The sequence below is a fragment of the Halichoerus grypus genome, chromosome 2, assembly GCF_964656455.1.
Source record: "Halichoerus grypus chromosome 2, mHalGry1.hap1.1, whole genome shotgun sequence".
NCBI classification, from domain to species: Eukaryota; Metazoa; Chordata; class Mammalia; order Carnivora; family Phocidae; genus Halichoerus; species Halichoerus grypus.
The window spans coordinates 196,440,853-196,468,831 of record NC_135713.1 but is presented as its reverse complement, the minus strand read 5'-3'; the positions used below and the strand labels follow the sequence as shown (position 1 = coordinate 196,468,831).

At 54.6% G+C, this 27,979-nt stretch overlaps 1 protein-coding gene across 1 annotated transcript in view; it reads left to right on the top strand.

Moving 5' to 3' along the window:
* The first annotated feature begins 8,269 nt into the window (after positions 1 to 8,269).
* The window catches only part of CACNG4 (calcium voltage-gated channel auxiliary subunit gamma 4), a 57,415-nt gene continuing 37,705 nt past the window's right edge, over positions 8,270 to 27,979 (top strand). Inside the window, exon 1 of the mRNA XM_036106833.2 lies at positions 8,270 to 8,526. Within this exon, the coding sequence (XP_035962726.1) occupies positions 8,307 to 8,526 (220 nt within the window). The 5' untranslated portion in view covers positions 8,270 to 8,306. The remainder of the gene's footprint in view (positions 8,527 to 27,979) is intronic.

Sequence of the window (27,979 nt, the reverse complement as noted above, 5' to 3'; positions counted from 1 at the left end):
CCAGAGTCCTCCCCAGTTCTCCCTGCTGGGCATTTCCCACCTGCTGGGTGGGAAGGCAGACAAATGTCAGGACAGCATGACCCACGCTGGGGACAGGGCAAGTCAGCTTGCTTGCAGGGCTGGAAGTGGCAATGAGAGCCTTGTAGAATCTCCCAGATGTTAACCAGCATAACAGCTGCCTTCCCCACTCACCCTGGGCACAGCCAGCCCAGCTGATACCCGGAGCCCCCAGCCCACCATTCCCCATCAGTTACCGCAGAGACTGAGCTGGGCTGTTTGCTGACAATGAATTTAGTTAAAAACTAAACGCTCTTCAGGAGAACTTGGGTCCAAAGGTATCATAGCTTTGTGCCCTGATTCTTTCCTGGGCTATACATTAGGAATCACTTGGGAGCTTTAAAAAATATTGATGTTCAAGCTCCATTCCAGAGTGGTCAGAATCTCTGGGAGTGGGGCTTATATTCCCCAAGTTCCCCTAGGCCATTGTCAAGGGTATCCAGGGTTGAAAACTATTGAGTTATGGCAAGAATGTGTTCCCTAGAGACAGCCAGTCCTAGTTCAGAATCCTAGGTCTTCTGTGTACTAGCCTTGACCGTGAATGAGCTACTTGTCCCCCTAAAGCCTCCGTTTCATCATCTGTGAAATGGGGATAACACCATTTTGGTTGTTTTAAAGTGCTACCGCACACGTAAGTTTCCAATAAATGAAAGCGGTCATGAATCCTATTGCATCACAAATCCATTATGTGGGACAAGAGATTGTTGGACTTGGGTGTGCAGAGGGGCCCAACAGGGCAGTGGGTCAGGGAAGCGGGAGACGTGGCACCTGGTTCCCAGATGCTCAGAACCATCACCTGCAGAGCTACCTCAGGGCCTCCCCTCTGCGTAGGGGCTGCAAGAGGACAGGTGCCATCCTCCAGGTGACAACACCCTCTATAGACACAGCATCAGCCAAAGAATATTTCTCCCTGAATTTAAGAAGATCTAAAGCACTTAAGATCTTTCCTCTAGGAAGTCAATTCATTTTCCATCCCCTGTTTATCTGGAAATGGTCTGTTATCAGATCCAGTTGAGTGTGGAGCCAGATGCGAGTGTCTGAGCATTCGCTCTGCCCAGTGCAGCCTTGGTCTAAGGGGGATGGAGAAGGCCCTGAGGCCATGCCAGGGAACAGGTTTTTCCCACCAGACACACCATAGAAGACCCCAGTGATCCTGCAGACCACTTGAAGAGGACCCCAAAGTCCTGGGTGCACCGATCATCCATACAATACATATTATTTCTTATTTCACATGATGTGCATCTACCAGTGACACCTGCTGATGTCAAACCACCTTGACTGCGTCATCTGGGGCCACACACCTCACTCATCATCTTCAAGTCTTCCAGCGGCTCTCCCAGGGTAGGTGCTCCTGGGCCACGTGGTAGCTGGGGAGGACTGAGGAACTTGCCTCCGCTCTGAATCCTACACCACTGGATGCCTCAGGCCCAGCTGTCCTCTGGCCACAAGATTTCAAAGAGAGTTCTGAAAACAGACGGCAATGATTTTAATAATGTCTTTGTTGGGGCGCCTGGGTGGTGCAGTGGGTTGAGCATCCGACTCTTGATTTCGGCTCAGGTCGTGATCTCAGGGCCATGAGATGGAGCCCCGCGTCGCCCAGCGTGGAGCCTGCTTGAGATTCTCTCTCCCTCTCCCTCTGCCCCTCCCCTGATCTCTCTCTCTCTCTAAAAATAATAATAATATTAATATTGATAAAATAATGTCTGTCACCCAGAAGATCCACATTCATAGGTTCCCAGAGGACAAAAATGAACCAACAGCGAGGGGCCCACTGAGAAAATCCAGTATTTCTGGACTGGAGAAGATAATGGGGGTTGGTCTATCTTACAAAGGAAACTTGAGCCTCATAAAGTCAGTGATTATTCGTAGAGGAGGATACTGAGTAACTTAAACATAACTGTTAGGGGGTATTAATGAGTAAGATAATGAAAGCTACCATTTATTAAGTACATATTAAATCAAAATTATAAGCGTGTGTTCTGGAGCCTGACTGCCGAGGTTCACAACTGGGTACATCCCTTGGCGAGAGATTTACCTGCTCTGTGTCTTCCTTACCTTTTTGGTAGAATGAGATCAATAATATGGCCATCTCAAAGAGTTTGGGGGAAAACCAAGTGAGTTCCGTATAATGTGATAAAGCATTTAGAATGGAGGCTGGTGCTTGTGAAATGTTCAGGAAACATCAGCTCTTGGCACTCTTGCATCAGTGCCTTGCCCGGGCTTCTTTAATCTGCAAACAACCCCAGGAGGCAGGTGTTTGGGTCCCCATTGTACTGAAGCCCAGAGAGCTTGAGCCACTAGTCCAAGGCCACACAGCTGCAAATGGCAGAGCACGACTAGAAACCTGGGTCACCCTGAAGCCCGTGGCCTTCCCTTTCCTGTCCAAAAGAAAAGGCCATGGAGAGAAAAGCAGCCAAGACCCAGCAGCCCTTCAATAACAAAATGAGCAGGAATAGCCAAGAGAGGAGACAAGAGTGCAAATATGCCACTGATATCCGTGATTCAGAAAGACATCTGCAGGATAAAGCAACCCCAACCCCACTCGGTAGCAAGCACACCTCCATAAGATACAAAGGAAGGTGCCACTCAGGAGCCGAAAGTAGCCAGATGGACCCTGAACCAGACCTTGCATTCCACAGCCGGGCACTTGGCAACAAAGTTCTGCACGAACCGCTGCCTTTTCTCTCAGCTCCTGCACAGGGCGGTTGTATTTTAGGAATTAAAAACTCTGCTTTGGCCAAAGCACAAATGATACATGTTAGTTGCAGGATGCGCTGTTGCTGGCCATCTCTTCCACCCAGCCCCCGGTTTCAAATGCTTCCGCCCCCTGTGCCACCGATTTCTTCCTTGGAGTGTTCTTCTCAATCCTTTGAGAGTCGGCTCAGTTTCAGAGGCTGGCTGTGGACAAAGGAACCTCTCGGCCTGTTTGTCCTGTCGAGTGTTTTGAAAAGAATGTTCTCAGAATAACCGGCTAACTATCAGGCGTGCTGTGCCGGAAGCTTTGGCCAAGTCAGGCCATTAATATCAATATGCTCATCAGCGGGGTTGGTTCTGGAACAAATTCTAGCGGGGGAGACCGCCCAGCCAGAGACTGAGTGCAGCCCCTAGTGGGATCCGGTTTGAAAACACACAGGTCTTCGATAAGCCCGCACAGACTTCACTCACAGCTAGCTGCTTTGCAGCACTGATATCAGGCCACTGACAGTAAACAGGAAACCTGGGATGGGGTGGCACCTCGGATCAGGGGTGGCCTTCTGCCCTCCGCTCTGGCCAGCACCAGGACAGGCACTGGGAGTAGGAACCAGGAAGGAGAAGGAGGAGGGTAGGCTCCTAAGGCTGGCTTCCAGCACCTGACATCAGCCCCGCTCGACCTACCTGCCCAAGAAATGGGGAGCGTGCTCCATCGCACCCCCCCCTCACCTCCCTGCCCCTGGGGTGGCAAGGTGCAGCCCTTCCTTAACCTCTCTGGCCTCCTGTGACTTTGCTAGTCATTTGAACCTGATTTCATCTGGATAAATACATGGAAGACGAGCAGAGGAGGAAGGAGATGTGGGCAGAGGGACTTCGAAGACCCTGAACCTCGGCACCCTCTGGTAGCTGGCAGACCCTGGCTGGGCTCAGGCAGAACTGGGTTCAGATCCCAGCTCAGTCACTGACTCTGTTTAGCTGCAGGTGCATCTCCTACAGAATGGGGGTAAAGGCATCCACCTTATATGGTTGTTGCCATGATGAGAGGAAACGATGCACACACAGGGAGTGGCACCCAGAGGGTACTCAGGAAATGCCACCGCTTCCCTCCGCACCTCTAGGGGCTGGCCTGGCATGGAGACGGTGAGCACACCCCCGCTTTATTTGTGGCGGAGCTGAGAAAAGAAGGCTGCATATCCAGCTCCAACCACCTTGAATGGGATATAAGTGATAAGCAAATGAAATGGAATAAACTCGAATACACAAAGCCAAGAAGGCTTTTCTGATCTGCGCTGTTCCTCAAAGGAACCTACTGAAATAAGAAGAAAAAGAAAAAAGTCATTCTTGCGGTGTGCATAATCTGATGGAGGGGAGGCTGTCAGTACCAGGATCTGGAGGCATTCTTCTTGGATTCTGAGCAGCTTGGATGGGCTGCCGATAAGCCTCCACACTGAGCCAAGCCCCGGAACCTTCTAAGACTCATCCCCAACCCTTTGCTATAGAAAATCAAAATCACTCTTTATGTCTATTCACTGGAAATATCTTCCTGGTTCTCCAAATATCCCCCTCCCCCCCCCATTAAATCTTCTGAAATCAGCAGAACCATCTGCTTTGGGCATGGAAATGAGATATTACAAAAAGTTGCCACCCAGAGGTCATTATTTCTGGAGGACAAAGGGGGAAAGCAAAGCTTTTAATGAGGGCTTTCGGAACCGCGTTCCCCTCGCTGGCTGGCGGAGGGCCTCTGGCTTCCTTCTCGCCCTGACTGCGGATGCTGGGCGGCTTTGACATGCACGTTACACAGCGTGAACAGTCTGATGCGTATTCCCCTCCCACAGCCACCGCCCCGCAGCCTCCCCTTGGAGCTGGGATCGTCGGAGGGTTCTGAGGTCATTTTAAAGCTTTGTCTTCACAGCCAAAGTCAAGTGAAGAATTGTGGTAATTACCCAAATGATCTGGTGAGAGGGAAAGAAACCAGTTTGTGTTGAAAAAGACGGCTTTGAAGGACTGGTCTAAATATCTCCACCCGCTCAGCCGTCCACAGAGGTGCGATGGCTCGCCCCTCTCCCCCAACAGTAGATCTTACACTGAGCAGCTCCCCAAGGGAAGGGAAGATGCCAAGTGTCCAGTCTCTCCAGAACAAGACCAACCCAGAACCTCCTCCTGAGCAAGCAAAAGACACATCCCTCCCTCGGATCTGGAAATGTCACATGGGAGAAACTCCAGGGACCTCAGGCAGCAGTTAAATACTGCCACTTAGAGTTCTCTAATCCGGCTGAGCAGAAATTTCCAGATTTAAATTGTGCTCACCCAGGCATGATGAACGGTCTCAGACAGTCTTGAGTTTGCTCCAGCTCCCTTCACTGGCGGTCAAGTCCTTACTTGACTCCACACTCTACACCCTCGCCATCTCAGGACTAAGCATGGTTGCCAGTGGGCGTCCACAGATAGAAAGGCAAACTGCCAAGCCCTGTTGGAGTCCCCTTCCCCCACATCAACAGGTAATATATAACACAGTCAAGCGGCCCTCGACAAAGACAAAGAAGCAGTTTGGTGCCCTTGAAATATTCTGGTCATCGGGATCTGAGCTGAGACCTCCCAGGTGTGAGGCTTTGAGCAAGTTACTCAACTTCTCTGTGCCTCGGATTCCCCAGGTATTGTAAGGGGGATGACAGTGAGAATAACAGATGATGTAGTAACGTATATCCGCTAGACAGTGTCTGGCTCACTGTCTCCAAAAAAAAGTAGAAAAGGGAGCATTTACTACTGATTCCACAAATGGTCGCTAAGTGGCTAAGTGTATGCAGTGTGCAAGGCTACTTTATTTGACCCTCAAAAGCACTCTGAGAGGGGGACTGGAGAGGTGTCTTTCTCTCAGGTGGTTCTGGCTTGTCCAAGATCACCCACTAGTTAGTGATGGAGCCAGCCTGAGATGCTGACATCTTGGCTCCTGGTCCAGGGCTGTCTCCACTCTCCCACATGCTCCTCGGAATGCTGGTGGGAGCTGATCCAGTCGGGCTCTGATGAATGAAGATTTCTGTTCTGTTTCCATGGAATTAACATGAGGATCGCTGGCTTGGAAGAGGGCCCCACCACCCATGTGTCACTTCCCAGACCTAAGAGCAGATTGAGGGAAGCTACTCACCCCCGCTCCACCCCACAGATAAATAAGATACATTTATCTTGTTTCCATTTATTTCTCTCAAAGTCCCTGAGAAAGACTGCAAGGAGGACAGGGTGGAAGGGATATCCCCGAGGGACCCAGAAGCTGGCTCAGGATGTTGGTTTTCACACCATATTTTGTGGAAACCTAGGTCCACAGGGGTGCTTTGGGGGCTGCCGGGAGTGGTGCAGGTGGGTAGGTACAGGTACTCTGGGTCCCCTACTTAACCAGAGCAATGCCAGCTTTTACCTACATGGCGAACTGGTAGGAGACCTGATTTATTTATGTTGGGCTTCTGTTTGAGATCTAATTTGAGGCAAAGATTAGCTCCTAAAAAAAAAAAAGAAAAAGAAAGCTTGAGATCTATCTTTCTGGGTGCTCTCTGAGAACAGAACCCAGAATTTATCCTTGTGGCTCTTAGGGACATAGGAAGGCAGCCCTGTTCTGAGCCAGAGTAAGCCATCTCACACCTGGTGTGCACCTTCAGGCATACATTGAGCACCTGCTGCGTGCAGAACCCCAGACCAGGTGGCAGGTGGGTGAAAGTAAAATACAGATGGCAGCTCTCATCCTCTGAGACTTTGGGGAGGCATGAACAGACACCCCAAAGGCAGGAGAAGGGGCCACAAATACGAATTAATGCAGCCAGTCTGGTCCTTGGGCTACATTACCTTGGGTTTTATTTATATGCTCTATTTCCCCCCAATCAGACTATAATTTTCCAGGGGACAAGGAACACCTTTCACTCTGCAAACATTTCCTCAGCACTTCCCATATACGTCGGACGTGGGAAAGCCTCACAATCTCACGGAAGAGAGACCAGTAATTCTAGCAGGAGGTCAATAATTTTCCTTGGGTCGTGGGGGCCAGGGAAGGTGCTAGAAATGGAGGTGAAATTTAAGCTGCGCCTTGCAAGAAGACCAGCAGCTCTCGGCATACTTCTTTCAGTTTCCTGGGGGTCCAGTGCAGCAGCTCCAGGACAGCCATCAAGGATGCCAACCACACGAGCTTTGGGAAGGGAGGAAGTAAAGCCACGCGGGATGCCCCGGTGCTGGTCTCCGAGGACCTCCTGGAGGGAAGAGTTTGGAGCTGGGTTTTGAAGGAGAAGAAGCCTGCATTGGCTTCGAGGACAAGGGAGTGTGTCCAGGTTGGGATCATTCCAGCAGCAAAGGCAATTAAATGAAGCCCGCAGAGCTTGAGGCAGAGACTGGCAATAAAGGGACAAAGGTGAAGGAAAGCCAGTTAAGCTCGAGTAGAGGGAAAAGCAAAAAGAAATAAAGGTATTCAAGAAGGAGCTAGAAGAACGAGGGGAACAGCTGAGGGCTGCGGTGTTTGAATGGAATACAACTGGGGTGTTCCTGGCCTCACAGGAATAGACCACCAGGAATGTAATAATGGAGGGGAGCCCCCTCTTCAAGCACAACCTCATCATCCCTCTGCCAAACAGGGATTCTCTGTTCTTCCCAAATGACCTCTGGCTGACACCTCTCTTCTCCCTCAACCCCAAAGGCCGGGTCCCCTGGAGGAGCGGGTGGGAGGCGGGAGCAGTGGGGGGAGAGGGGGAGGGAAGGGGCCAGGGCCTGGCTTGGCCTGTAATGTCTCTCAGCTGGGACCCACATCTGGGGCTTCTGGAAATCTGACCCGAACACTCCCACTGCCAGACTGCGCCTACCCCATCCATCGCCAGGTAAAGGCACAGATTCGTACGCGGGGAAAGGAGGGCCACCACCCGCACGCACACACACTCCACAACCGAGAGAGTCCCCAGGGCCAGTAAGGGAAGGCTGGGTGTCCTGGGTTGAGTAAGCGAGGTGGCTGGCAACGCGGTTCCCCTTCCGTCCTCCTGGGAACCCGAGCCTCGGCTTCCTTCGCTCCAATAATGTGAATGAACCCTGGGAGAGGAGGCGAGAGCGCGTGCGAGCGCGGAGAGGGGAGACGAGCGGGGGGAGAGAAAATCCGGGCCGGGGGAGAGCGGCCGAGAGGGGAGCGCGGAGCCGGGCGGGGGCCGAGGCGCGAGGGGCGGCGCCGACAGGAGCGGGGCGCGCGGGCCCGGGGCGCGGCGGCGGCGGCGGCGGCGGGCGGAGGCGCGGAGGGCGCGGGGCGGAGGCGCGGGCCGAGCCGGGAGGGCGGGCCGAGAGGGAGGAGCCCCCGGCCTCCGCCGCCAGCCCGCCCGGCGGCCCGCGCAGCCCTCACTCGCCGCCGCGCCTCGGAGTTTGAGCCCCGGCGGGGGCCCGCGCGCAGGCACGCCCGGGGCGCGGGGTCGGAGAGCGCAGCGCGGCGCCGCCCCCCGGCCCTCGGCCCCCCCAGCCCCGGCGCCCCCGGAGCGGCGCGCGGAGGGAGGAGGGCGGGCGGGCGCGGCGGGCCGGGCCGGCGGGCGGCGGACTATGAGGCGCCCACCATGGTGCGATGCGACCGCGGGCTGCAGATGCTGCTGACCACGGCCGGAGCCTTCGCCGCCTTCTCGCTCATGGCCATCGCCATCGGCACCGACTACTGGCTCTACTCCAGCGCGCACATCTGCAACGGCACCAACCTGACCATGGACGACGGGCCCGCGCCCCGCCGCGCCCGCGGCGACCTCACCCACTCGGGGCTGTGGCGGGTGTGCTGCATCGAAGGTACGGCCGGCCCCGGCACCCACCCACCCCGCAGCACACACACGCACACGCACACGCACACCCTGCCCGGGGTGCCGGCCGGGAAGGGGGTGGGCGCGGCACTGGCTTCGCGCGACACACAAAGGAGCCGGAGCGAGCGGGCGGGTCCCCTCGCGGCCAGCTGTGCACCAGCTCGGGGTCCCTCAAAGCGATCCCACAAACTCCACGCACACGCACACCCCCTCGCACACAGACACAATGAAACACCCCGAAACTCACGGGCGCGCGTGCAGCCCGAGACCGGAGCGATCCCGAGGGGCCGCGCCGGAGCCCCCGGGGGAGGTGGAGGATGGCGTGGGGGCGGGAGGAGGCTGGGGTTGGGGGGAGCGGACCGGAGAGGAGGGGAGGGAGGAGGGGGAGGGGTTGCTTGGCAACCGGTGTCTGTGCGATTGCTATGGGAACTGGCCATCCTGGGGCGGGGCCGGCCGGGGGCGGGGAGCGCCGGGGCCGCTCCTCGCTCGCTCCAGGCCCGGGCCGAGGGGTGGGGGTGGGGGCCGGGCTCCGAGCGGCTCCGGGCGAGCGGGGTCGCCGGAGCCTGACGCCGCCCAGACCCTGCTCCGCCGCCTACTCTTCCATGGGGCCCCGGCCCGCTGCTCCCTGCTCGGTGGGGAGGGAGGGGTGCGTCACCGAGACTCCCCCCCCCACCCCGACTCGGGGAGCAAGCCCTTCGTCGCGGTCCCTCGACAGGGAGGCTGCGGGAGACCTCGGCAGGACACCGGAGTGCGCAGGGGCGACCCGCGGACCGACAACTGCCTGGGAGGGGCGTGGCCGCCCCGTCGGGGCAAGAGGGGCGGGGCGCTGCGCCCCCCAGATGCGCGAGGAGGCCGTGTAGTGGGTGTTGTAAGGTTGGAACGCCTCTGGGGGCCGGGTTTGGGTGTCCCGGGACCGTGGGGACCGCTCCCTCTGCGGGAGGGGCCCGGACGCCTCCAGTGGCTCAATGCGCCCGACTTCAGCGCCTCCCGCCCGCCCTGCTGCGGAACTGGAACTAACAGGTGGCTGTGGAGGGGCGGTCTGGTCCCAGCCAGGTTGTGGACGGGGCCTGCCGCTTGGTCTTGGCTTTCAGATTGGAGGAGGGATGGGGGGAAGTTGGCGGAACGTTCCTTTCCGATATCCTTGGACAGAGTTTCCTCTTTCTTTTTCTGTAACCTTTTCCCGTGTGTTAACTCCTCCCCTCCGTTATTCGGGGAGTTCTCCCACACACTCAGGCTTCCTTACTGCAGTTACAGCCCCTGCAAATAGTTCAGCGGCGTTGGAGCTTGGTGGAGGTTGGTAGGGAGCTCTTAAAGAGATTATGGCCCTTTTTCTGGCCGCATTTGGAGGTCTCTTAAAAAAAGGCTTTATAAAGCTGGGTCGGCTCCGCCAGGTTGAACTTGCGCCCTTCCCCTCCTCCTAGACCTGCTCTGGCGGGAATCCTGCCCACCTCTGCCCCCCACACCCTCTCCCAAACGAGGCTGCCTTGCCCTTTGCAATCTGGAGTTTAACGCCAAGGCTAAGCGGAGTCTCGGAGGAGCAGGCATGTGCAATCAATAGTTTGGGAAACACAGCCACACAAAGGATCGGTGGGCCCACGATCACACCCTCCCCTTTTCTTTTGAAAAACATCATTTCTGGTGTGCAACTGCTCAGATCACGAACACCTACTCTTCTCATCTGGAGAATGTACCCACGTCACTACCTGCCACAGCACCTGAATTAGACACAGAAGAGGGGCTGCAGAGCCCCCATGTTCTGCCTCACAGGCTCTGCGTGGCACAGTAAGTCATGCCACTGTCACCTCCCAAACGCACACGTGGACCCCAGGCCTCCCAGTTTCCCCGTGGAAATCGGAACTAACTCCTCCACAGCGGCGAGCCTGGCCTCTGCAGAGCAGCTCGAATGCCTCCTTTATTAATTCCTCATCCTAATTAGGACTGATGCTGCACTTAGCATCTAGCCAGCTGCCTGGAGCCATTTGCACCCGGTGTTCATCAAGAGAGCCCCAAGCCGATCTGGGCAGCTGGCTCCGCTGGCGGAGGGAGGGTGGGGAATTGCCATCTGGGGGACTTCACCGCAAGAACTGAGCTGCCTCTGTCATCCTCCCCCCACCCCCCCCCCACTCGAGCTCATGGGTTCTGAGGGCCAAACCAGGCCACATCCAAAGGCTGGAACATCCTCGGACCAACCCAGGGCTGGGAGCGCTGGTTCAGGATTCCTTGTTGTGGCTAGCATCATCCATCCCTGGACCTGGGTGGAAATTGCTGGCAGACCTCGGAGAAGCACAGTCGCCCGACCCCGGTGATGCCTCCACCTGTCAGCGAGGGTCCAGGCCAGGACCCGGACAGCACAGCCATCCCAAGCTTCCCTGGGGCCCTGGTCACCCCAGTGTTGGCTTTGTGTGTAAAATGCATGATTTCCACCTGTTCTCTAGCAAAGTACCCCCAAAGCTTGACATGGGGAAAAAAAAGAAAAGAAAAGATCAAGCCTCTGGGATGAACCTGGGAGAAATCCTGTAGCCGGCCGCTAACAAAGCACTGGTTGTGACGGTGGGACTCGGAAGGGTTTGCTGGCAACTCACAGTGATTCCGTTTCCTGGTTGTCTCCCATCGGTGATGCTGCCGGGGCCCGGAGAGCCCAGCCCTCCGTGTACTGAAGGCATCCCTGCAGTCGGACAGGCCCGCCCCCAGCCGGCCAGGGCTGCCATCACCCCAGCCTCTTTCTGCCCCCCCACCCCGAGCCCCTCTATCGGACAAGCGCTCAGAGCCTGTGCATGTTAGCACATGGCGTGCTCACAGCAGCCCCGAGAGGATGCTGTCTGCACCCCCGTCTGCAGCCGAGGGTACAGAGGCTCAGAGAGGGCAAGGCACTTGCCCAGATGCGCCCAGGTAGGAGGCTGCTGGGCCAGATTTGAGCCTTTGTCTCACTACAAAGCTCTTCCCACCATGTCATCCTGCCCTTTCCCAAACAGCTTCTGGGTTGCCATTAAAAATAGAACCGAGTACTTGACTACCCAGTGGAGCCTAGCTCTGAGGTTGGGCTGACAGCAGCATGAAGCCATTCAGAAGTGAGAATGTATAGGTGATGCCCAAATTGCATAACATACTCTCTCTCCCCTCCCCTTCCCTCCCCTCTCCTCCCCTCTCCCCTCGCTCCTCCTTTCTCTTCTCTTCTCTTCTCTTCTCTTCTCTTCTCTTCTCTTCTCTTCGTCTATTTCTGCCTCTGTTTCTGTTTCTGTCTCTCTCTCTCTCTCTCTCTCTCTTCTACCACGTTCTGGACTAGCCCATCCCCATCACCATCAGTCTCCTGCTCCCTCCCTTCCCAAGCCCACCTCATTCTTTCTTTGTGTCTTTGGTGACACTCAGCCCAAAGCTGGGGACACAGGAAAGAAGTCATAAATCTTTGTGGACTTTTCTATCATAGGTATCACCAACCAGCATTTGTTCAATCTCTAATGCATTTTGCAATTAGGCAAGGTATAGAACGTAAGCAAGCATTATGGAGCATGTACTATGTGCTGGGAACAGAAGACCTCGTGTAAACATAGGAGGGGAGGAGACTGTGGGCCCAGAAGGCCCCAGCTTATGTCAGCCTGCCAAAGCCCCCACGCCCACTGTTAGCTCCGGAGTATTCGCTGGGGCTGCTGGAGGCCAGGGTCCGTGAGGGACCCACCTCCCTCACCTGGGCAACATCTCTCACACCAGAATACCCAGACTTCATTCACTCCATGGCACACAAAGAAAAAGAAACCATTAGTACTGCACCCTGGGGCCAGGGGAGAGAGAAGACAGCCACCAGGGACTACCCAGGGGCTCCAGTCCACCCAGGCCCAGCCCAGGCCCCGCCCAGTTGCCCAGAGGCCTGGGGGCAGAGCTTACTCCTCCAGGACCCTTGGAACCCTTTCTGGGCAGGTGCTGGGCAGTTCTGCCTTACCATGCTCCCAACATAGGACCATTCAGAGACGTTCTGATTTAAATAATGTCCTTTCCACACCCACTCCACTCCAGGCACTGGGCTGGGGACTTTTCCTGTCTGTGTTTGCTTTCATTTTCTCTTGCAAAAACTCACAGGCAGCCTGCCCAGTCAAGCCCAGGTGGGTGGACAGCAGCTACAGCAGGGCGCTCCCAGCTAGTCACCTCACCTGCCGGCTCTCCTTGGCCCTCTGGTGTTGATAATAACAGCCATCACTTAGTGAAGACCTCCGTGCAGGACTATGTTAGTTCATGTCATTGTCAACAACACTTCAAGGTAAATATTAATTATCTGCCTTTCATAGATGTAGAAGATGAGGCTTAAGATGGTCACAGCTCTTGAGTATTAGAGAATGTCTTCGGTCTGGACAGATTAGCCTGGCTTTCCACCAGCCAGAGGATGTCCTTTATTTGAACCACACAGATTTGAGAAGGGGCAAGTAAGGGGGTTGTCTTATTCAGTTTGCGCTGCTGTAACAAAATATGATAGACCCAGTGGCTTAAACAACATTTATTTCTTAGAGTTCTGGAGGCTGGAAGCCCAAGATCAAGCACCAGCCGATTTGGCTCCTGGCTTGTAGGTGGCCCCTTCTCATTGTGTCCTCACAAGGTAGAGTGCAGGCTCTCTGGTCTTTCCTTATAAGGGCACTAATCCCATCATGAGGACCCCCCCCCCCACCTCAAGACCTCATCTAAACCTAGTCACCACCTCCAAAGCCCCACCTCCAAATACCACTGGGGGTTAGAGTGTCAACGTATATGAATTTCGGGGGGACATCAGCATTCAGTCTGTTAGAGGGCTGTTCTCCCTTCCTGTCCCTGCTCCCTAACTGGTACTCACTCTCTAGTCACTCAGGAAGGGGCCCTGGCAGTCCCTTCTCCTGTCCACCTTCCCTTAATGCCCTGGTTCTTCACTGCTTTCTCTCTTCTTGTAAGAAAAAACCAGGTCCTTTTCACTGGACCCGATTGACTTAGTGAGGAGAAGCTGGGGATCCTGGCGGTCTGATTTAAGGACCTCACCACAGAGCCGGCTTTGGAGGACCCCCATGTGAGAGGCTTCAGAAAGGCTCAGTAGGAAAGCAGCAGGTCTTTAAAATAAATCTCCTGGGCACACACATCCCTCTGTGTGCCATGGAGTGAATGAAGTCTGGGTATTCTGGTGTGAGAGATGTTGCCCAGGTGAGGGAGGTGGGTCCCTCACGGACCCTGGCCTCCAGCGACCCCAGCGAACAGATGGGGAGACTCGAGATTTTCGGGCTATAGTCAGAGAAGGGCAGCGGAATCATCAGATCCAGAGTCTCAGAGGTGAGGAAGCAAAGAATGGCATAGCCAAACTAGAGCTGTGGAAGAGAGCCTGGTGGGCCTGAGGGGAGGGGCCTAGCTGATCTGGAACATTCCTCCCATTTCTGACTTTCTGCTATAGAAGCCCCAGAGAGCCCCTTGCCGCCAGCCTCTAGGTTGAATCAGGTTCATGTGGCCGTGACATGGGCCAGCAGGAGGGGTTGGGCGGGGTGGAGGGGGGGCTCCTCCAGCTGGAAGAACCTCTGAGATTACTTCGTTCAGTGGCTCTCGACCTTTTTTCTGCTAAGACACACACAGAAAGGCTATAAGTCACCGATCTGCCGGGCCTGCTTCTATTCATTCATTCATTCATTCATTCATCCATTCACTTATTCGTCATTCCATACATATTCACTGAGCCCCTGCTCTATGTCAGACGCGTGAGGCTCTTAGTCACAGCGGTGGACGGGACAGACTCGGTCCCTGCTCTCCCGGAGCCAACATTCTCATGGGGTAGCTGACACTTCCAGGTCCTGATGAGGGTTAGGACAGACACAGAGCAGAGGTGTGCTGGGAGAGGCTGGGGAGGGTTGCCATTGGTCAAGAGGACAGGAAAGAGCTGTTGGAGGACTGGAGGAAGACCTTCCAAGAAGAGGAAAAGGCAAGCTGAGGCTCTGAGGCAGGAAAGGCTGGGCAGGGCTCCAGCACCCGCATGGGGGTCCCGGAGAGGCTTGGAGGTCAGGATCAGGGTCAGTGCTTTGAGGGGTTTGGGCCAGGGGAGTAAAGTGATCTGACTTATGATTTTAGAAGAGCCTCCGGCTGCACATGGAGAGTGGAGACTCTGGAAGGTAGAGGAGGCCACCAGGAGACCAGACTGGAAGCCTGGGGCTAACGGGTGGCAGCAGAGATGGCGAGACGTGGTGAGAAGGACAGGCAGGAGGAGGTGAGGAGTCAAGGGTGACTGCCTGGATCTGGGGCTACGGTGGCTGCGAGATGGCGGGGCCATGGCCGAGTGGGGAACACGGAGGAAGGAGCGGGAACAGGAAAGGAAATCAAGCATGTACCCGTGGGGGTTCCAAAGTTTGGCGTGACCACCCAACGTGCCCACCGCCAGAAGTCATGCTGAGAAGTACCGAGGAGGGTAACTCGGGAGGATCACCCTAAGTCCTCACGGTCCCGAGTGTTTGGATTCATCATCAACTGCCTGTCACGACAGGACAGGGTTTGTCAACATCAGGACACCGACATTTGGGGCTGGGTCCTTCTTGGTGGCTGGGGCTGTCTTGGGCGCTGTAGGCTGTTTAGTGGCATCTCCGGCTTCTGCGTACTAGAAGCCAGGAGCATCCCCCTGCTGCCAAGCTGTGACAACCAAAAATACTCCCAGATGTCCCCTGGGCATGGTGGGGGGGGGGTGGAGTGGGGAGGCAAAATCAGCCCCCTGTGGAGAACCTCTGCTCTAAGGGAAGCAGCATGTAGGTGGGGGGGTAGGGGAGGACCCGATTCCTGGCAGCTGGAAGGAGCTCCCCTCTCTTCTCGTTCCTTCAAGAAAACACGTGAGGAGAGCAGCTCTACGGATAGGGGGACCTGGCGTCTGCTTTCGGTGACTGGTGGCATAAGTGGTCACTTCCATTCCCTTCTTAAGAGTAATGACTCAAAAAAAAAAAAAAAAGAGTAATGACTTGCAGGTGACCCAGCTCACCCCCCGCCGGTGACACCCCAGCGTGTGTCCACACTGGGGATGAGAACTGCTGATGGGGCCTGAGCCTCACACTCTGCAGGCAAAGGAAACTCAAGGCCAGGGAGGCAAAGTGACTCATCCAAGGTCACACGGCTCGTTGGTAACAGGGAGCAGAAGGGGGTGTGGGGGCTGCCTGGTTAGGGCTTCCTGGGCATAGCCTCCCCTCAGGTGGGCACCGGGAAACGCAGGAAGATGAAGGGAGCTCACTCCCTCAGGGCCTTTCTCTGCCACAGCTCATCAGCTCCATCACAGTTAACCCACAAACACACACTCAGACCAGCCAGGGTCCTCCAATAAGGACGCGTGTCCCTGGGATCGGCTTCAGCAAGAGAACGCACTGGTTTTAACCCCAGCGCCATGCCCAAGCCCCCCCGCAATTGTTGCTCTTCACCCCCATGGCGTTCTGGGAGGTGCTGATGAGACCATCTCTTCCGAACTGCGAGTCAGGACATGGTACCAGACGAGGGACATTCCTTTTCTAACGTAACAATTTCTTTATGTGAAAACCTTTTCAAAGCTGTGAAAATGACATCACATGATTTTACTCTATTTAGTTCTTCCTCCAACCAAAAAAAAGAGAAAGGAAGAAAGGGACGAGATTTAAAAAAAAAAAAGTAGAGGAGGCATTGGGCAGAAGTAGAAATAAGGGCAGGAAAATAAGAGGATGGTTGAGTTCGATGAGCCCGCAAAGTGCATGCTGCAAAGGTTGGCCGTGTTGCTAGAGACGGGCCACTGCTTGTCTCTGAGCTTCCCGGGGCTGGGACGGAGAGGGGAGCATGACCAAATGTGAGGAACCCCATGTGCAGGAAATCACTGCTCAAGAGAAGCCTGATTGTCTCTGATACAGAGGCCTGGGAGAAATGTATTCCCTGTCTCCTTCTATCGCATTAAAATAGACTCTGTTGAAAAGGCAGCATGGGCTGCAGGCAGGAGGCCAGGTTTTCAGTTCAAATCCCAGCTTTCCCAGGTAAGCTGTGCAGCTTGAGGCAGGTTCCTTAACCTCCCTGAGTTGTTGTTCACATACCTGGAAAATAAGATAATGAAGCAACAAATGTGAAAGTGCCCAGCGCACACCTACAGAGTAGGTGCTCCCCAAACGGAATGCTTGGTAGGACAACACTGGGGGGACTCAGGAGTGCCCCTGGCCTCTGTATGCCAGGAGCTTCCCAGGTGTAGGCCTTGCCCCTTTGCATTTCAAGGGCTCTGCGATTTCTCTGCTGTGTCAGGACAGGGCTGGGGCCAGACGACCCTGTGAGGGAAGCTCTAGGGTCTTTGGAAGCTCCAGTAACTCCCCTGGAAGCCAGGCTCTGCTGGCTCAAAGATGGCAGACTATGACGCCATACGCAGCCATGCCTGGCCTTGATTCTACTGTCCTGGAGCCAGGATGGGGCCTGGGAGCCGCCCTGTTGGGGTGCTGGGTCAGGAGAGTCCTCTGATTGTTTTTGCTCCCTAAACATCAGGATCTATCGCCTCACTTCCACCCCTCTCCCCGACTTCCAACCATCCTTCAAGCCAACCTCCCCCCCGAAACCAACCCCAGCTCTTCCGTTGAGCTCCCGGAGGATTTATGCCCAGCCGCAGAGCTCGTACACTGGCTTGTAGGGCTTGGGATTTTCATTTTTTTTAAAGATCTTATTTATTGATTTGAGAGAGAGTGGGGAGAGCACAGAGGGAGAGTGAAAGGGAGAAGCAGACTCCCCGCTGAGCAGGGAGCCCAATGCGGGGCTCGATCCCAGGACCCCGAGACCATGACCAGAACTGAAGGCAGATGCTTAACCGACTGAGCGCCCCCGGCGCCCCCAGGGCTTGGGATTTTAACTGGAGCTGCTCTCACCCTTCCCCTGCCTATCCCTCCCCTCCCCCACCTCCGAGGATTACAGACCTGAAGCCAGTTCCCTCCTGTCGTGACATCCACCCTTCTGTGCCTCCTACCACACCAAGCCCACAGAGGCAGAGGTACTCCCAAGTGCTGTTTAGGTGTCCCTCCTCCTCCATGGCCATTGCCCCTGTCTCTGAGAGTGCGGGAAGGCCACGGGGAAATTCTTGACTCAAGCCCAGCTCCAGAGCTTGGGAGAAAACCCACTAGCTAAAGCTGGTCAGCCTCCCTGGCTCACCTGCCATCACTCCCTCCTGCCCCCCACCCCGGGGAGAGAGGCAGGGCGGGATGCCCACCCCAGCTCTCTCTCCCAGCCCCCACCAGCCCACACGGAAGCATCGGACACCCGGCACTGAAGTCACGCGGACCTGGGTTTGAGTCCAGGCTCTGTCACTCATCAGACAAAGTACTCAGCCTCTCTAAACGTCCGTCCCTTCACGGTGAGACAGCCCCTGGGATCACTGTGAAAGTGTCGTGAGTAAACCTCACGCTTACATGCAAAGGGTTGTGTGCAAAATAACCTTCGAGGTGCGTGGCATCTTGTAGATATTCACGGCGGGATTGCCTTCTCCCTGGCTCCATGTTTCCGGAACCTTGGAAATTTTCCCAGAAGAAAAAAGTTGCTCCACCTTTGCAGCCAATTTGAGCAGGGCCCCGGGTCAGCTCCCTGGCCCCCAGGGTCTGGGGAAGGAAGACACTGAGCCTCTGCGGGGATGTTTGGGCCAGCGGAGAACACGGGGCTGTGTCCTCACCTCTCAGGGGCAGAACCGCTCGGAGCGGCTTCTGTGAGCCATAAAATCAGAACCTGAGGGCTCTCAGTTAGGAGTTGAAATAGGGTCTAGCACCAAGGCAGTGCCCAGGGCGGTGACGGCGGCCACCCAGGCCGAGGGGCCCCCCACCCCATCTCCTGGTACTGAGGCTGCTGCTGCGAACTGCGGTGTGGCGGGACCTGGGCTGTGATAGAGGAGGACGGGGTGCTGGGCTGTGGAAACATCAGAACGGGGCTCAGGAGACCTGTGGCCTGATCCCAACCCTGCCACTGACCATCTGAACCGTCTTTTGCTTATCCCTCAACCTCCTAGAGCCTCGGTTTGCTTGTTTGGCGAATTGGCAAATGATACCTGTCCTTCCCTCCATCCTTCCCTTCATCCTCCATTCTTCTTCCATCCTTCATCCCTTTATCCCTCCATCCTCCCTCCTCCCTCCATCCGTCTCCCTCCACCCTCCTCTCTCCCTCCTCCCTCCACCCTCCTCTCTCCCTCTCCCTCCATCCTCTTCCTTCCATCCTCCTCTCTCCCTCCATCCCTTCCCTCTCCCTCCATCCTCCCCTTTCCCTCCTCCCTCCATCCCTTCCCTCTCCCTCTCCCTCCATCCCTCCTCTCTCCCCATCCCTCCTTCCCTCTTTCATTCCTCCTTCCTCCCTCTCTCCTTCCGTCCTCCTCTTCCTTCCCTTCTTTCTCCTCCTTCCCTCTTCCCTGCATCCTCCCTCTGTCCACACTCCCCGCAGGGTTATGGGAATATGCAGTGAGAAGGTACTTGGGAAGGTGCTGGTGAGGCCCAGCGGCCGCTCCCACAGAGGCACTGCAGAGGGGACAGGACTGCAGGCTGCTGTTCTTGGAAACACGTGGGCTTGGCCTCTCATCACCCTGACACCTTGGCAAGGAACCCCATGCGGGCAGTGGCCTCCCATGTCAGATGTGCTCTTGCTGGCCAGTGTGGTCTCTCCTCGAGAGAATCAGCTGCGACTCCTCTCCCACCAACTCGGTGCTTAGCTCAGCCCCCGGCAAACATTGCGAGCCTGCTTGGCGCCCAGCACAGTGCCGGCCACCACAGAGACCAGACGAAAGCCACTTCCCTGCAGGAGCCCTACCAGGTTCACCCCCGGAACACACCCGCTGCTTCCCCACCACTTCTCCCCACCTGGCTCCCAGCCTCTGTCATCTCTCACCCCGATGCCCCATGCAGGGTCCTGACTGATGTCCCTGCTCTCTCTCCTGCCCCCCAACCCATACCAGCCCCTCACTCACAGCCAGAAAGATCTTATAAAACTATAATCAGATGACATCATTCCCCAGCTTGACACCTTTTGATGGGACCACAACCCATTTGTGATAAAGTCAGGCTCATTCCCTGATCCACGAAACCCTGCAGATGTGGCCCCACATACCTCTCCGACATCTCCCACCAAGAGCTTCAGTTTCCAGAAAAAGAGTCAGGAAGGTGATATCTGAACCAAGTCCAAGCGATGGTTAATAGCACGGGGGCTGGTCAAAGAGACGTGCATTTGAATCCTGCTCTACCCTGCATTCCCTGCAACCTTGGGCAAATTCCCCAGCTGCTCTGAGGCTCAGTTTTCTCATCTGTAAAATGGGATACAGTGATAGACACCCCCAGGCAGTGGAGCCATTCCCCAAGACACAGAACCAAGGAGGAGTGGTCTAGGGGGACTGGAGACAGGACAGCTGGACTTCGGATGGGCTGAGTGCACAGGGTGGGGGACCACCCCTCTCTACAGGGATGAGGCAGGGCAGACCCAAAGACACAGGTGTGGGAGTCATCTGCTGGAGGGATGAAAACAGTTCCCCCTTGTGATGGCATGTCAGGCCGTGAATGTGGAACCCCATTGCCTTCGGTTCCCCCACAGGTCAAATGGCACTGTGGCATTTCTATTTTCTGAACTAAAACTAGATAAAAAGCAGGTAAGAGGTTTTCTATTGTTGTTGAGGGTATAAGATCTTGGTAATACAGGAGGTGTTATTGGGATCCTGAAATGTTGGCATTCCTAGTTTGTTTGAGGAGGTGGCGGGGCAGGGGAGAGGTCCAGACAATTTAAAATCAAGACTGTCCTAGAAAAATCCAGACCCCAGTAACAGGTCACGTGCAAAGGCCTCAAAGCGACTATTGTCACCAGGACTGTATTCACAGGCCGGGGACTTGTGCAGTTGGGACCCCGTCTGTGTGTTCGGTGCTCTGCTGTCACCATCTTTAAATTCTTAATCATTTTTGAATAAGAGGATCTGCATTTCCATTTTGCCCTGGACCCCGTAAATGACATAGCCTCTCTCGAGTATCCTTCTGCCTCGAGAAGAGCCTTTGTTGAGAAAAATGGGATGGAGAAGCTGGTACCGGAGGGTCCTGAGGTTGCGCAGAAATTGGCGGCTGGAGTGGGGAGTGGAGCTGGGTGCTGGAAGCAGACCTCACCTCTCTCTTTTGTCCAAGGGATGGCCACCAGCTCTACACAAGGCCAGGGGCTGCCTCGGAGAGCAGTAGGACCTAAAACTCTGTCACCGTGAAGCATTTGTGGGGTGCCTACTGAGTGTGCCTGGCTTCGTGCTGGGCTTGGTGGGTACAGAAAGTTCTCGGGGAACTTACCCTCTGGTTCCGGGGAACCCAGAGGAGACAAGGCGGCCACATACAACGGTGCAGGGCGTGGAGAGCTCCAGAGCATACCTGGCTGTCCGGGACTCCTCCTGGGGGCCCTAACAAGACCTGTCTCATAGGGCCGGCAGGAGGATCAAGAGGAAAACACACGCAGGGTTCCACACACATCTGCTTCGCCATAGACGTGCAATACACAGAGGCTGTATGAGGGGCCTCGTGGAGAAAAGTAGCGCATGGCGGGGGTGGGGGAGGAGGGCGCAAATCCCCTGGTGAGTGGGGTCTGAGCCCAGGCTCTGCCTCCCCTAACTGTGGGGCCGCCGGCCAATCATTCCACGTGTCTGTCGAGCCCCTTTTGCTTTTTGGCAAAATGGGGTGTTAGCAACAACCTACAGTGCAGATTTGCTCACAGGAGCCGAGATGAGATATGTCCGTGCTTAGCTCGAGCCAGGAATAAAGGGTCTAGTGCCTGGTAGTCAGTGTCCTTTACTAACCCAGAGAACGCCCTGCACGTGGGACAGTGGGAAGGGGTCGCACCTGTGAGGATGGGTCTCAGAGGAAGGGAGACTTCAGCGAGCCCCCGGCCCCCCGCCCAAACCACAAGCAAGGGAAAGCACTGAGATCCCTGAAGACTCCCCGGGGACATTTCAGGACACGCAGGCTCCCTTCCAGGGACCGGACGGTCCGGCCAAGGCCGTGTCACCGGCTCATCTCTGCCACGCAGTGGGGGGAGGACGGCCCGCGCTCGCTTCCGGCCCTCGCTCTGAAAAGCCCGATAACAAGCGCACATTGACGGCCGGGTTCCCCTGGGCGAGCATGCTCTTCCCGGCTCGCATCTGAGCCCTCGCCCGATACATTTTCTCGCTTCAGCAATTTGGCATGTCATACAAAGGGGCTCTGATTTTTCCTGATGTCCAGCTCCTCTTGCATGAAAAATAGCTTTTGTTGTCTTTCTGCCCACGGATTCCTGCGTGTGAGTCAAGGCCAGATGCCTGGTGGGTGAAGAGTCCCGTTTGCTTAGCCGTGTGCGGGGTCTCCCTTCTTCCACCTTGGTGGCCCTTTGTGGCCTGTGGCCCCTGAGGTTCAGTCTTTCCGGCAGTTGCCTGCTGGCCCCTGGCCTGTCCCCCCGCCTTTGCTCTGGTCAGTTCGTCTCCCCACTGGGTGGCTGTGTCCCAAGGGTCCTTGTTGGGGTTGTAGCCAACTCCCACTGTCCCACCATCACCCCACCCACCCAGCCAACCCATAGGTCTCCTTCCACGAGTGTCCGTGAAACTAACGCGTTTTGTTATTCCTACCTCCCAATCTTCCCTCCCTCCTTCCTTCCCCCCCCACCTCCCTCCCTCTCTTGCTTTCTGCCTTATATTCCTATTTCTTCCCCTTTCCCTTTGCTCTGTGCCATATTCAAATCACACAAACCCTCTCCTGCTTCCTGTTCAAGGCAGACTTTTTGAAAGTTCTTGAGGCACTTACTAGATAAAAATGTATTATCTTAAGTCTGTGATTATTAGAAGGTTTATTAAACATGGGGAGAATTCTATTAAGTAGCAAATTGAGTGAGTCAAAAACCCATAGATGTGGAACCTCTAAAGGTCATCTGGTACAAAATAGGAATATGGCTATGATTATTCTATGAGGCCAGGAAAAAAAAAATTGGAAGGAAATTCACCAAAATGTTAAAATGGTGGTCATGGGAACCATGCAAGATTTCTTTGCTCTCCTTCTATCTTTTTCAGATTTTCTGTTATGTTAGTGGGGGGGGGGGGATATAGAAGCTTGATATTTAAATTTAAAAAGCATTGGGGGGGGCACCTGGGTGGCTCAGTCAGTTAAGCGTCTGCCTTCGGCTCAGGTCACGATCTCAGGGTCCTGGGATCGAGTCTTGCATCGGGCTCCTTGCTCAGCGAGGAGTCTGCTTCTCCCTCTCCTTCTCCCTCTCCCTCTGTGATCTCTCTCTCTCTCTCAAGTAAATAAATAAAACCTTTTTTAAAAAAATAAAATAAAAAATAAAAAGCACTAGGGCCTGTCTCCAGTCCTCAGACAGATGAATGGGTGTGTAGGTTCATTCAGCATTGACGGTATTTGTTCTCTTTATTCTTAAATGCCTCCAGGAGCGTGCTCCCCGGCATCACGCCCAGTCACCTTTTGTCCGTGTTTTATTACAGGCCACCCCTGACTTATAACCAAATTGATTCCTGGATGAAAGCCTCTATGAGCCGTCCACAGGCGAATTATTGTTTCCTGTAAGCACAATTTACACACTGGGTTTGCATTCCTAGAAATCCATCTCATACCATCAAACTACCCAAACTGACCACAAAAGTAAATGAAAAGAAAATAAAACCCAGATAGACGCTCCTACACACTTTTCTCCCATATGTAAAACTAAGTACTTCATATAAAAGCTGCATCATGAAATGTTCCTTTGGGGGAATTTTTCTGCCTGAGCCAGACTGGCCCACGTTTCTCGAAATAGGAAATCCAGTGAAGTTTGAACAGAAATTTCTTTCCTTTTTTTTCCTTTTCTTTTCCGAAAAATCTCATCTCCCTGTGGCAAGTTTACGCATGCTTTGTGGCACCAAAAAAAAAAAAAAAAAAAAATCCTCAAACGCTTTAAAATAACGGGTTCTTCGGTCTCGGATTTTTTTCCATTGCCAATTCCGTTCGTGTAAATTGTTTAGAAAAAGGCTTTGCGTGGCGAATACTGGAGGAAAGGCAGTTCCCACTGTGATCTGGACCAGCACCACTTTGCCCTTCGGGGCAGTGAGTCAGTTGACCCTTCAGATGCCAGGTGATGCTGAGCTGTCAACGCCCAGGAGTCCCTGTGGCCAGATGCTCATTAGAGCTGCTTTCAGCGGGCCTTAGCGAAGACAGCTGCGCAGGCCGCCGTGCAGAGGCAGACGTGAGGTCCCAAGCCCAGCGGCTGTGGTGGAGATGCCCAGTCTTACACGGGAGGGTTCTTCGTTGATGCCCATCAAAATCGCTGGGCCTCTGATGGTAACGTTTGTTCCTTCTCGTTCAGTCCTTCCCGAAGCCGAAAACAAAGCACTCATCTTCGCCCTTAAAAGCCCTTCATGTTCTCGCAAGTGGTGCTTATGTCCACCCTTAGTTCTCCCATCTCTGAAGGATCGGGAAGGAAATTTTCCTGTTTTGTTTTGTTTGTTTTGTTTGTTTTTAAACCTGGTGGTTTTCTCTAGACCATTTCTGGCTTTCAGTCAACCAGCCTTCGTAGGGTGCCTGTTGGTGCAAAGCACCCTGGGCAGGGGGTGGTGGGGAGGGGGGGAACTGCAGGAGACCCTCCCCACTTCTCAGAGGTGGGTTGTTGAGTTGCCCACGAGCAGGTAGGTGCCCAGGCCAGCCCGCCCCGCCTGACGGTGCCCTTGTCCCCCAACACCCTCACCTGCTGATCCATCCCACACACCCCTGCCCACTTCTTTGCGTAGGGTCCAAATTACGAATTTTTTTTTTTTAAATAAGAGTGAATATCTAGTGAGCACTCACTGTGTATCAGGCACTAAATGTATTATTTCCAGAACCTTCCATATGGTATCTCATCATCATAACAGCTCTGATTTAATGCTATTTAAGTAGTTATTTAATGACCATTGGTTAATCAGGTATATTACAGAGGGAGAAGGAGAGAGAGTGAGCTAACACTCACATGGCGCTTGCTACGTGCCAGGAACTGTCCCAAGCACTTAATTATATATTGAGTTAGTTAATCCTCACCCGCCCCATGAGGCAGGTACTATCACCACTTCTACTGTAGAGATGGGGAAACTGAGGGATGGAGAAATTAAGTTACCTGCCCCAGAGGCCCCAGAGCCGACAAGTGGTGACAACAGAATTCAGACTCAGGCAGTCTAGCTTCACATCACCTCCTCTTCATTTTCGAGCTACAACTTCTGAAAATCGCTAACGTGCAGGCACTTGGCGTGGTGCATCCCCTCCTTACAGCACCGCACGAGCAACCCTTCCCCTGTGGGGGGCGGAGATGCTAAGGCAGGCTCAGGCCAACAGGTACACCCAGGCGTCTGCCTCCAAAACCCGCTTCCAGCTCTTTCTACAGCCCCATGCAAAAAAACTGTCCCCTGCCTGCCGCATGTCGAGAAAGAGGAGCAGGCTTAGTCGCCCTGAGGAGAGGCGGTCGGGTGGCTCTGTGTCCTGCAAATATCCCAAACTGTCCATAATGACACGAGGAACCTAAGGGCCCAAATGCAGGCTGCTGTGCTGCTGGTGGGGAGGGGGGGCTGGATGACAAGAGAGAAGGATGCAGCTCCGCCATTAGCAGCTGCTGGCTGTGAGCCAGGCTGGCTCGGCAGGCTTCTCGGAAGAGGTGGGCACAGCATCGTGACCAGAACAGAGCACGATGCTGGGCTCTGAGTCTGACTCATGCAGCCCAGAGAGGAAAGATTCTGCTGTCAGACTGAAGGCGGCTCTTAAGATTGGGGGCTCTTGGCAGAGAAGGTGAAATGCATTCTGCTCAAGACAGCTCCTTGAAGGAGGCATTAACCATACCATTCAAAGCCCCAGAACCCACGTTTTGCAGGGGATGCCACCTGTCAGTACACTTTCACACCCAGATCCCAGGTGTTGGCACTCACGTGCTCACTCCCAGCTCACAAGAAGCACATAGAAGAACAGAGTCTGATCATACTGTATGCTTCCATTCCTATCAAGTTCAAATGTAGGCAGGACTAATCCAGGGCGATGGAAGTCAGCAGCATGGCTCCCCTTTGTGGAGAACCGACTGGAACGGGGCAAGAGGGAGCCCCCGGGCATGTGTGGGACCACGTTCTATATCCTGATCTGGCTGGTAGTTGCATCAGTGTAGAGATACGTTCATCGAGCTGCTCTCTGTGTATTATCCTCAATAAAAATTAAAAACAGACAGGGGCACCTGGGTGGCTCAGTCAGTTGAGCGTCTGACTCTTGGCTTAGGCTCAGGTCGGGGTCTCAGAGTCATGGGATCGAGCCCCAAGTCGGGCTCTGTGCTCAGCACTGAGTCTGCTTGATATTTTCTTTCTCTGCCTCTGCCCCTCCCCACTACTTGTGCTCACTCTCTCTCTCTCTAAAAGAAATAAATCTTTTTTTAAAAAAAACTTACAAACAGACAAATACAGGTCTGGGGTGACAAAGGCCCCCAGGTGGCCTGTCACCAGTCCTCACCTGCCGCCATCGATCCCCACCTGCTGGCCCATGTTTTCTTCAATTCTAGTCAATCCCTCAAATACTCATTGGGAATGTGGGCACCTAGCCTGTGCTAAGTTCTGAGAACTCAGTGATTCGGTTCATTTATTCTTCCCTTCAGCCATGATTTTTGCATCCAGCCTTTTGGGAACGCTGCTCGGCCGGCTAGAGGAAAAAGACTTTCCTGTATCAGCGGGTGGCGTGATTGGGAGCTGACGAGACCTCCCGCTTGTGCATGCCTCCCGAGCCGTAGTCTCTCTCGGAACTCTCTCCACCCCACAGAGACGTGGGTTCTGTCGGCCTCAGACGGTAGAACTGGGGAGGCAGAGTTTGAACTTGCATTGTGCACTCTTCTGGTCACAATGCTGTACCCACCTCCTCTGAGGGGAGTCTGAGCCCACCCCAGGGCTGCTCTGGTTATTGGGCCCGAGTATGTGCGGGCGACCAGCTGAGTGCCCGTCTCACCCCACACGGGCCTCGTCCTTATGGAGATGCTCGCCTGAGCCCAGCGCACCTGCTGAGGAGGGGCGAGTCCTAAGCGTAGCAGAAGCTTGGCATGTTTTGGATGAGGAAGGTCTGGCCCAAGGGCCAAGAATGACCTTGCTTCTCTGAAACCGTTCTTGCTCCCAGCCAGGCAACTGTGATTTTCAGAGACCTCTCGTTACCCTGCCTGGGGGAGCCCTCATCCCGCCCCATGCGCCCCCAGTGCCCCGCCAGCATTTCTGAGTCTCGATTCAAATCCATCAAATATTTACTGAGAATTTAAAAACCAGACCCCAGACTGAGTCCTGGACACTCAGGTTATTCATTCATTCAGCATACTCATTCACTGAGTGCCTGCTACTTAACCAAGCAGTGTTCTAGGTGATGGGGGAAGTTTCCTTCACAGCCGTGAGGAAAACAGACAGTGATTCACATAATGATTATATGGTGTCAGAGGACAATAAGCAAGAAAAATCAGGAGAGTGGCCGGGGAGGGCCCCCCTGGGAGGAGGCATTTGAGTAGCCTGGAGGAGGTGAGGAGGTGAGCTTTGGGGAGGTCTTGGGGACAGTCGTGTGGGGCAGAGGGGACAGCAAGTGTCACAGCCCTGTTCGAGCTTGTCTGAGGCCTTAGTGGGTAGAGAAGGGAGAAGGAGATGTCGGTCAGAGAGGGGACCATGGCCACCAGTAAGGACTTGGCCTTTTACTCTGAAGGAAGAAGCACTGGAGAGCACGAGGCAGAGGTCTGACAGGTTCTCACCTGAGTTCCAACAGGATACCCATGGCTACCATGTTGAATTATGTGGGGACTGCCCTTGGCTGGCTCCTAAGTGGGTGGAGAATTCCGGAGAAGCCTGACCTCTGTCAGCCTGCAGAAGTCAGGGAAGGCTGCCCAGAGATGGTGACATTGGCTGTGTCCTGCAGAATGTGTAAGAGTCTGCAGTCAGGGGGACCTGACCCTACAGAGAGAGGCACATGCCTTCATTCATTCACCCATTCATTCACTCCTCAACAGACATTTTATTGAGCCACCTGGGTGAAAAATAGAGTTCTGCCCTATTCCTAGAGGAAATGAGTGCCCAGTAGGGAGAGCAGAGACAGAGAGACCGCCAAATCCATTACAATTCCGTGTGGAAGTGTGATGATAAATGCATCTTCCAGGAGCTGTAGTCCCACAGGTTGGGGAGAGGGAGACCCTCCGAGGCATAGTGTGTGGACATAGGCGTCTTTCTAGGCAATGGGTCATCTGAGCCCGTTTTGAGAGGTGAACATGAGTTCATTAAGAAAATGAGAAGAAGAGGGTTCTAGGCAGAGTACCAGCATGGCCAAGGTACAAAGCAGGTGTCCAGGCCCTCAGACATTCTGCAATAACTGAATGCCGACCATGTCCCAGGTCCCGAGCGAGCCACTGCGGATGCACAGAACACAGGGTGTCTTCTGGAATGCTGAAGAAATTTGGGACCACTGAAACAAAAGGTCCAGTAGGAGAGGAGGCCCAGGAGCTGGGGTTGGGGAGAAAGGCAGGGCCGG